Genomic DNA, 11567 nt, shown 5'->3' on the forward strand with positions numbered 1-11567 from the left:
TTACCTATCATTTTATATACTTTTGTGAAAATTTGACTTTTTACCAGCCCACAGGAAGGGTTTCAAAATGTTACTTTTTCAACTTAGCTTTTGAAAATGTTCCGGAAAGACTGACACTTTTACATATACCTTAAATTAAAGCTTATGTAATATACTTTATTTTGAAAAAATAAAATTTGACCTCTGGACTTGCCTTCATGGTAAAAATGACTACCATATTCAAAAATATGCTATTTTTGTGTTAAAATTCTGGGTTTTGTATTTTACATTATTTTAAAATACCTGACAAGGGGAGTACACTGATTTGCATAAATATTATATAAATAATATTGATATAGCATAGAAAGCTAAACTTATTTAAATTTTTTTTGCTTTTTTGAAGTCGAGAAAAAAATTTTTGAAATTTGAACTAGCTTAAATAGCAATTTTTTTCAGTTGAGTGTAGCGATGTACGGTTCCCGAGTCTGGGGTACAAAGTTACAACCCGTGTATGGCAAGGAATTTTTCGCATTTTTTCATAATTCTTTTTAAGTTAGAATAAATTTTCAACTCCTTTGATTTTTATCTCAATTAGATTCAATAACTTCAATAAAGATCAAGGATTCCATCACTGTAGTCGCCACTCGCGAGAAGAAATTTCTTATTCATATTAAAATTATTTTATTATATTTTATGTTTTAGCTTAGATGCAAAGCTGAGAAGATATTTTTCTGTGACTATCATTTATTTTGTCTGCTCTAACTTGACCTACTTTTTTCAACGATACGTCAAATGACTACAATTCGTATCTAGTTTGAAGATATTACCCTCAAAAATTGAACAAAAATTCGAATCTATCAATAAAACAGTTACTTGTTCCATGTTCTCCATACAGACTATTAAAATCATTCATTTCTAATGTTTTGAAAGTATTTATTGACGAATCAAGTTTGACATGATAATTTGATATGATAGGTTTCAACTACAAAATTAAATCATTTTACATTGTAATTTCATAATTCTTTACTCAATTTGTGTGTGCTACTATTAGATTATAATATTCCAAATTTTTTGTTAACATGTTATATAATTCATTTCTAAAAATAAATGATTGTTAGTTTCTCCTGAATTAATAATGGATTTTTACAATTAAAATCAAATTTTATAATACGCTCAATTGAGAAAATTTTTTTAACAACTTGTTTTGATTGATTCTTTTAGTTAAAGTAAACCATTAAAATTAATGAACTTTTGAATATTTCAATTGTAGAATCTTTTTAAACACCAAAAGTTATTAGGAAATGATTACTATTATTTTTATTTCAATTATCTATTACGATAAACATTTAAAAAAATATTGAGTTTTTCTGATAAATTTACTATAAATAGTAATTATAAAATTTCCTGACTGCATATTAATCTTAACAATACAACTTTTTTAATTCTTATACATTTTTTTATTTAATGATGTCAATGTCAAACTTACCAATTGAGCTAAAAGTTATGGTAAAATAAATTTTATTTTTTTATAATAAACATTTACAACAATCAACTTTAAACGATTAAAAAATTAGGTGAAATATATCATTTTCCTTATTTTTAACATATAAATAATCAAAATCAGTATTAATTAAAAATAATTTTTTTTTTTGTTCTTAATTATTTTTTTTTTATATGTAAATACTTATTTTAAATAATAAGTAATAACTTTAAAACTTAGAAGTGATAGAAAAAGTTTAATTTCATATTTGAAAACATCATGAAAAGTTAATTTAGAAAAGTAAATTTTTGTTTCTGATGAAAGTTCCTTGTAGTCCAGTATATAAAACTTATAACTTTATTATAAGTAATAAAAATTTTTTATCAAAAAGTATTGCGTAAAACTCTTTAAATTTTTACACGCGTTAAAAGTAAAGAAATATACTACTACTTTATTATTTTTATAATATCTTCGTAAAAATTACAATATTAAATTATTGAATATCAATTTCATACTAAATTTAATTACTAAAATTGTTATTTATTTATATATAATAATAATATATCAAATAACTAATCGGGATAAAATTAAGGGAATAAGAGTTATTGTTGTTTTTGAAATAATCTACCGATTTCTTAAAATTAAACACTATCTACAGATTTGCACCGAAGCGTTTCTTATAATAGTGAGTTTAATCACTGTCAGATATCATGTATACTTGTCCCAACTATGCCACGTCCATACTGTGCCGTGACCCCACTGTGCTACCGTTTTTTATTCTAGAGATCACTTTATTTTTCTGGTTTCCTACTTAATTTATGTACTCATTATACTTAACTTTAAACCTTATGGATCTTTTATGAAATATGAATTAACTCGGCCGCCGAGACTCTTAATCTCGGGGTCGTGGGTTCGAGCCCCACATTGGGCGCCAGATAACACGGCCGCCGGGGATTGACGGCCGGTTATAGAAAGTGTACCGGAAATCATGTGAAAAAAAGAGGCACGGTACGAGATTAGAACCCGCGACCCAAGGCGTCGTATAGACAAACCTTACCACTAGGCCACCGTGCACTTATGATTCAGATCCCGATACACTTTCATTTAGGTTGATAACGTGATGTGCGGCTGAGGGAAACACGGTACCGTGTCAGAATTTACCTTAATGATATCAGGACTAATGTTGAAAAAATGAATATACTTCAATTTTCTATGTAAAATCGTATTTGTCAAGCCACTTCTTGCATTCGTTTAAATTTCATAAGGTGAAGTAGTAGTGAGAGAGATTGACAGTTTTTATGCCCTTTTATATTAAATTTAATTCATATATCTATGCAATAAGTGTTACAGCCTCTTACTATTATCTGTTTACTACTCAATTATGTTATTTATTACATATTATTTTACTTAAAATAGATAATTTTTCATAACTAAAGAATTTCTTATAGTTATTACATTTGTATCAATGTATTTTTAGACATATTTCTCGGAATAGTTTAAAGTATTAACATTAATAATATATATCTAATTTAATGATTAATAGACAGTAATTTATAGACTACTGAATAATGAGTGATATTATAATAGTTAGTACGAATATTGTGGAAATTTTGAAAAAAACCGAATAAAATTATTATTAAAGAACACTTCACTTTGTTATAAACATCAGATGTAATCGTATATAAATACTCTTTAGTAAATTAATATTAACATGACACTACTGACAGTTATACAATATATTAACTCCGATGCTAATGTATTAATTTTACCATAATGTGTTCATTTTTTTTTGGTGTGTCATTCACTTTTTTCAGCTCTAACTGGACCAATTTTCTTAATACGTCAAAAAATCACAAGTCGTATCTAGTTGAAGACTTTACCATCAAAAATTGTTATTTATTCATATATAATAATTATAAATCAAATAACTAATCGGGATAAAATTAAGGGAATAAGAGTTATTGTTGTTTTTGAAATAATCTACCAATTTCTTAAAATTAAACACTATCTACAGATTTGCATCAAAGCGTTTCTTATGATAGTGGTTTTAATCACTGTCGGATCATTTATACTTGACCCAACTATGTCACATCCACACTGTGCTACAACCCAATTGTGTTAATGTTTTTTTTGTGTATGTCTATATATGCGATTACTTTTACTCCAAATGAATTGATTTTGCTCAATTGATACGTTAAAAGATCACAAATCGTATCTAATCGAAGACATTTCCTTCGTTCCCTTAAATGAGGAAAATCTCCAAAAAATTACAAATTTTTCATATTTTTACTTAAAACTGTCATAACTTATTGAAAAATAATTTAATAGAAACAATTTTTTTTAATAGACACATTAGATATTTACTTTTACCTACCCACAGTGATTCAATATGATAACTAATTCACAAAAAATTAACTTTTGAAAATATTCCGGAAATACTGACACTTTTATAAGTATATCTTAAATTAAAGCTTACGTAATATACTTTAATTTGAATAAAAATCTTGACCTCTGGACTTGTCTTTATGGTGAAAATGGTTAACCTATGCAATACTATGCTATTTTTGTGTGATAATTCTCGGTTTTGTATTTAATTTAATTTAATTTTAAAATATCTTACAAGGGGAGTACTCAAATTTTCATAAATATTAAATAAATCTAATTAACATAGCATAAAAAGTTAAACTTATTTATATTATTTTGCTTCTTTTAAGTTGAGAAAAATAACTTTAAAATTAGAACTAGCTTAAATTACTATTTTTTTCAGACGACGTATGTGACATACGGTTACCGAATCCGTAACACATATGTCTTAAGTGCTTGGGATTTAAGGTTCAAACCCGTTTGAGACTATGAATTATTTGCATTTTTTTCTTTACTCTTTTTGGATTAGAAAAATGCTTTGAACTACTTTGATTTTAATTTCAATTAGATTCAATAATTACAATAAAGATCAAGGATCCCATCACTATAATCAACCCTCGTGAGAAGAAATTTCTTATTTATATTAAAATTATTTTACTATGATTCTTTTATGACTATCATTCATTTTCTCAGCTTTCAATTGAACTATTTTTTTTAATGATACGTCAAATGATTACAATTCATATCTAGTTGAAGCTATTACCCTCAAAAATTGAAAAAGAAAATTCCATTTTATCAATTAAACAGTTACTTAGCTTATATTTACCATATAGATAATTATAATTATTAATTTCTAATTTTTAGCTTCGATGCGAAGTTGAGAAGGTATTGGTTTTACTATGATTTTATGTATTTTTTTTTGGTGTCTGTTACTACTTTTTCTCAGCTCTCACCGAATCGATTTCTTTTAACAATACGTCAAACATTACTCTCAAAAATTGAAAATTTTCCCTCGTTTCCCGTAAATGGGGGAAACCTCCAAAAAAATTACAAATTTAAAAATCGCTATATAATTTTTTTTTATAGATGCTTGATGTCTTTACCTATTATTTGGTATATATTTTTTATAAATCTGACCCTTTATCTGCCCACAGAGCGGATTTAAAATGACAACTTTTTCACAAAAAATTTACTTTTTCAACTTAACTTTTGAAAGTGTTCCGGAAAGTATGATCCTTTTATATATATCTTAAATTAAAGATAATGTAATGTACTTTATTATGGAAAAAAAAATTTTGGACTTTATTTTATCTTCATGGTGAAAACAGACATCAAAATTAATAAAAAAATACGATTTTTGTAAAAAATTCTTTTTTGTATTATTAACTTTATAATGCTATAACTTTTTGAAAAATGTATGGATCAATATAATTTTATTTTATTTTATAGTGCATGATGTCTTTACTTATCATTTGGTATATTTTTTTTATAAATTTGGCCCTTTACCAGCCTACAGGATGGAATTCAAAATGACTCGGAACTCCACTATGCTACCGTTTTTTTTTAATTGTGAAAAGGTGTAAATGCTGAAATAGAAACAATGAAAATTATTATTTTATAGTAAAGGGCCAACTTAACTAACTTTAAATAAAACTGACAATAATTTGAAACGTAATATAATTATTGTGTGTATTAAGTACAATTTATTATATTTAAGTAGTGTGCAGCGTACATTTGTTAGTTAAGTTTTACACATATACATATAAATTTATTTATTATATTAATAAATTATTCCTATCACCTGTTATCCTTATACAAAAAAAGAAATTAGAGGTTATTAGTTCTAACTCTAATAATTAAATATGACTAATGAAAGTTTTTTATATTGAATCTTTGCTATATCTTAATTATAAATATTATTATATAAAAATTTTAACAACATTATCATAATATTATAAAACATATTTTTATTATAAATATTTTTCCCCTTTTTAATTTGGGTTCTGTGTACTTGATTTGATTTACCATAGTTTTTTTTCTTTCGAATTGTTATTTATAAAATAATATTGTAATATTGAATACATTTTAGTAATTGTTATATTCATTTAAACTGTTATTTATGACCTTTCTCCCCTATGATAATGTACGAAATCTATAGTGTTGGGTTTTTGCTTTTGGCTTGCCTCGGCTTACGGTGGAATCTCCTTGGGTTTCTTGTTTAAGTTAGATAGATAAATTATGAGTTTAGATTACAAAGGTTTTAAATGCATATGAATGATTTCTAATTGGAAGTATCTAAAAAGTAGTTTCTTTATTATCATTCAGCTTTCACTGAGGTCCACAGAAGTAAAAATGAAAGAATGTTTTTATTAAAACATTTATACTTTCATTATTTAACAAATTATTTATTTTTATTTTATTCACAGTAAAAAAATTTTCTAATAAAATTCACGAAAATCTAAACAATGATTGAAGAATAAACGTATTGAATTGTTATAATAGAAATTTATCATATTCAATTTTTATTCTATAATAGTTTCCACAATACTGGTTTTTGGCTGCTTCGGTTTTAAGAAATTATTTATGTCATAAATATAATAATTTTATAAACTATAATTGTTATCATACGATAACGTATTTCAATGTAATAGTGCCACACTATTGTAATGTGACCCCTCTATATTCCATACATTTTATCATATCATATTCAGATTATTTAAAACATAATAATTATATTAATCAGAAAATTTAAGAGTTAAAAATTATTATATCATTTAAGTAATAGCATTCACACTTAAAATGACTGAAAAAATATGGAAAGTTCAATTTTGTTTTTTAGTAATATTATTTTATATTGATGCTTTTAAACTTGAAAAAATAAAGATTAAAAATGACAAACACTGGAAAGTAAACGTCATAAAAAATCATTTGAAAAAACACAAGTCATTAGAAGGAATAGTGAGGCTAGTAAATTCTAACAATGAAAACGAAGGTAAAATTAGTTTGTATATTTTTTTGGTTTATGTTATTTATTATTAGTACCCACAATCATTTTTTGGTCTTAATAAAAATCTCGTATAAAGAGATTTATAAATAGTGTGTTAAATGCAACATATAATTATAAAAAATAGTACAGTAATTTAGGATTAAACAATTTTTTTAATGACTTTAATTAAATATAAAAATTTGTTTTTACTAGAAATAAATATCTTTTAATTCATTAATTTATTCTCAGTTTAAATTTTTTTAATTTTTTAGAATCAGGAACTATTGATTCCCTGTCAAAAAATTGAACGTGAAACGTGCTTGCAACATAACTATTTATAAAATTAATACAGTAGTATAGCTAAACGTAAACAATATAAAACCGAATATATATTGACATTTATTATGAACATATTAAATTTATGAAATGAATAAAAATATTAACTCTTAGAATAAGTATAAACTAATACCGGAAACTGATTATAGTATCTATCTATAATTAAAATATTATATTTATATATTATATAATAACCGACCATCCTTTTTGTAATATTATTTAAAGCACGAGTTAAAAAACTTAATTGTAATAAATGTTATATATGTTTAGTAAATTAATTTTTAGCTTCAATGCAAAGCTAAAAAGATATTAATTTTACCATGATATGCTTATTTTTATTTTTCGTCTGTCACTACAGTGTAGAGCAAAAAGCTCTACACTGGACCGATATTTCTCAGAGATACATAAAAAAAACTCAAATTGTTCAAAAAATTCAAATCTAATTGAAGAAATTAACTTTAAAAATTAAAAAAAATTTTCGATTCCTGTAAATGAAGAAACTCTTCCGAAAAATTACAATTCTTAAAATAGTAAATTTGGACATTTTTAAATTTTTTTTTACTTAAATTTCCATAACCTATTGAAAAATAAACAAATTAAAATAATTTTTATTTATAAAAAAACCATACTTATTTCGCTTTTATTTCAATAAATTTTTTGATAATGTGACTTTAACTTTTTAAACTGTACTTTTGAAAATGTTCCTGAAATACTGCGGCTTTTAATCATATGTAAAATAAAACTTATATCACGTGCTATAATTATAAAAAAAAACCCAGCAAAAAAGGGGTTGTGGCATAGTGGGAACGTGACATTGTTGGGTCAAGTATAATGATATCTGACAATGACTAACACTATTATGAGAAACGCTTCTATGCAAATCTGTAGCAATGATTTTTAGACACAGGAAATGATTTTTACTAAATCGGCAATTGTACATCGCATTCATTTTTTAATAAATTGGCAATTTAAGCTGATTCAAATGTTAAAATTAATATTTTGCACTTAAAAGAAAAAAAATTTGAAATAAGTTTCACTTTAGGTTCTATATCAATTAGTATTATAAAATATTTATGAAATTCAGTGTACCCCATTATAAAGTATATTAAAATAAATAAAAATATAAAGCCCAAAATTTTAACACAAAAATAGCATATTTTTGAATATGATATATTTTATGATATTTAGTTCACTATATCACGAAATTTTTTTTTCATACTATATTATATTACATAAGAATTAATTTAAGATTAAATAAAAGTGTCAATATTTCCGGAAAATTTTCAATAATTGAGTGAAAAAAGTTTAACTAATAAAATTTTTAATCGTAAATTTTAACTACAAAATTGTATGTTTCTTAAATACAGCAACCATTTGCACATAGGAGATAAGTCGTCGGGACCAATTTTTTTTTTTAATTATAGTGCATAACATTATCTTTATTTTAACATATGTTTGAAGTTCGGAGTATTTCTGGATTATTTTCAAAACTTAAGTTGAAAAAATTAAATTTTTTTGCAAAAGTAGCTATTTTGAATTACCCCTGTGGGCAGATAATGGGTCAGATTTTCAAAAAAATGATATCAAATGAAAGGGAAATATCTAAGGTTTCAATATAAAAAAAATTATTTTAAATTATTCATTTTTTAAAAAGTTTTTAGAAAAATAAATGAAAAACCCCAGCACAATGGGGTCGCGGCACAGTGGGGACGTGGCATAGTTGGTTCAAGTATAATGATATCTGACAGTGATTAAAAGCATTATCATAAAAAGTGCTTCGATGTAAATCAGTAGATTGTGTTTAATATTAAAAAATTTGGTGGATCATTCCAAAAGCTACATGATCTCCTATATCCTTATTTATATCCTGATTACAAGTTTCATGATTTCTAAGTGTAATATATTTATAATATATAAATATATAAAGAGAAATGGTTTTATTTAAAAAATTGTATTGATCCATATATTTTTTTTAAGTCATTGCATTACTAAATTAAATGTATAAAAAAGAATTTTTTTACAAAAATATTATTTTTTTTATTATCTTTGATATCCGTTTTCATCAAAAAAACAAAATAAAGTCCGAAATTTTTTTTCCATAACGAAGTATATTACATAAGCTCTAATTTTAGATATATATAAAAATCACAGTATTTCCGGAAAACTTTCAAAATTAAGCTGATAAAGTTCTACTTTCTATATGCATTTTTAAGTTTTGAACCCCCACTGTATTAACGAAAAAGGCCCAATTTAATAAAAAAGTATGTCGAATGAAAGAAGTATATAATTATTATTTCTCATGAAAAAATTGTTTTGATACATATTGTAATACGTCGGTAGTGCCCCAACGTTTCTTCGACAAAACATCCAGTCCATTTATACTTTTCATGTTTTCCTTTTATATTCTTTTTCCCATCATTATTAATTTGCTTACCCTCCATTTTCACAGTGAAGACAAAATAAAGTTCGAATATTTTTTTCCATAATAAAGTATATTACATATGGTTTAATTTAAGATATATGTAGAAGTGTCAGTATTTCCAATACAATTTCAATAGTTAAGTTGAAAAAATTGTCATTTTGAATACCCTTCTTAGGGCAGGTAAAGGGTCAAATTTATTAAAAAATTATATTGATTTGGTTATTATTAAAAATTTCATGGCAATTTTAAGTAAAAAAAACCCAGCACAGTGGGGTCGTGGCATAGTTGGGTCCAGTATAGATGATATCTGACAGTGATTAAAATCACTATCATAAAAAAAGCTTCGATGCAAATCTGTAGATAGTGTTTAATTTAAAAAAAAAAAATTTGTCAATAAATTAGGTCAAATGAGAAAATAAATGATAGATACCAAAAAAAAAACCACATAGTAAAATAATCATAAATGAATTTCTTCTCACGAGAGGAGACTACCGTAATGGGATCCATGATATTTATTGAAGTTATTGAATCTAAATGAGATAAAAATCAAATGAGTTAAACATTTTTTTTAAATTTTTTTTAACACAAGTGTTACCGTCTCAAAAACCGTACGTCTCATTCGTCACTTAATAAAAATTGAAATTTAGCTAGTTCAAATTTTAAAGTTATTTTTTTCCACTTCAAAGAAACAAAAAAATTTAAATATGATTAATTTTTTATACTATGTCATTTAGATTGATATAATATTTATGAAAATCAGTGTAATCCCTTTATAATAAAATAAAATACAAAACCAAAAATTTTAACACAATAACATTATATTTTTAAATACGGTAGCTATTTTAACCATGTATTCTCCTAATAAGATATTTTAAAATAAATATCTAAGGTTTGAGTATAAAAAAACGGTAGCACAGTGGGGTCGAGGCACAGTGTGGACGAGGCATAGATGGGACAATTATAGATGATATCTGACAGTGATTAAAATCACTATCATAAGAAACGCTTCGATGCAAATCTGTAGATAGTGTTTCCTTTAGAGAAATTGGTGAAATATTTTAAAAGCAACATGAACTCTTATTTCTTTAATTATATCCTGATTAGTAGTTCTTTGATTTTAAAATATAATATATGAATAAATACTAATTATAGTTTTTAAATTTAGTATGAAATTGTGAGGCCAGCTATGATGTATGGTTCATAGTGTTGGGCGGTTGATAAGAAAGTAGAGCAGAGAATAAGTGTAGCAGAGATGAGAATGCTTAGTTGGATGAGTGGAGTGACTAGAGAAGATAGGATAAGGAACGAGCATATAAGAGGAAGTATAGGTGTTGCGTCAATCGTGGATAAGATGACAGAAAATAGACTTAGATTGTTTAGTCATGGTATGAGGAAAGAAGAATCGAAAGCTGTAAGAACAGTTATAGAAATGAATGTTGAAGGAAGAAGAGATAGAGGAAGACCAAAAAAGAGATGGAGGGATGCTATTGAATGCGATTTGAGGACAGCTGATGTGAGCGTAGAAGATGTGGGAGATCGTGTCAAGTGGAATCTTAGGATAAGGGTGCCCGACCCCAACTACTTGGGGTCGGGCAAAGAAAAAGAAAAATATTACCAGATATTCCGGTGGCAATTGACATAATATGATTGTTATTTCGGAATGTACAATTTAGCGTTTAGTTGGGTTTAAATAATATAGCGTCAAATCAATTACCTACTCTATCGGTTGTATCTCAATATACACTACACTTTAATGATACAATAAATAACTAAACTCACACATACACACATATGCATTTATAACATTGTGTCTAATGTAAGTATAACATGATAAAAAGTAACCGTAAAATGAAAAAAATGGAATATAAATTTTATTACTCATATTAAATGTAATGTAACTCGAAAAATATTTGTTTAAATGAAAAAATATAAGATTATATTTTTATTTATAATTGTCTTTTAAACAACTTTTGTGCGAAACTTTTTTTTGTAAGTTAAAT

At 25.2% G+C, this 11567-nt stretch overlaps 1 protein-coding gene across 4 annotated transcripts in view; it reads left to right on the forward strand.

Moving 5' to 3' along the window:
- Window positions 1-6576: 6576 nt before the first annotated feature.
- Window positions 6577-11567, forward strand: part of LOC126902626 (neurotrypsin-like) — a 54680-nt gene continuing 49689 nt past the window's right edge. For all 4 annotated transcript variants that reach the window (XM_050680088.1, XM_050680090.1, XM_050680089.1 and 1 more), the window contains exon 1: window positions 6577-6815. In XM_050680088.1, coding sequence (XP_050536045.1) covers window positions 6623-6815 — 193 coding nt within the window. In that variant the 5' untranslated portion in view covers window positions 6577-6622. The remainder of the gene's footprint in view (window positions 6816-11567) is intronic.

The sequence above is a fragment of the Daktulosphaira vitifoliae genome, unplaced genomic scaffold (genome assembly GCF_025091365.1).
Source record: "Daktulosphaira vitifoliae isolate Bord-2020 unplaced genomic scaffold, ASM2509136v1 Scaffold_3, whole genome shotgun sequence".
Lineage (NCBI taxonomy): Eukaryota > Metazoa > Arthropoda > Insecta > Hemiptera > Phylloxeridae > Daktulosphaira > Daktulosphaira vitifoliae.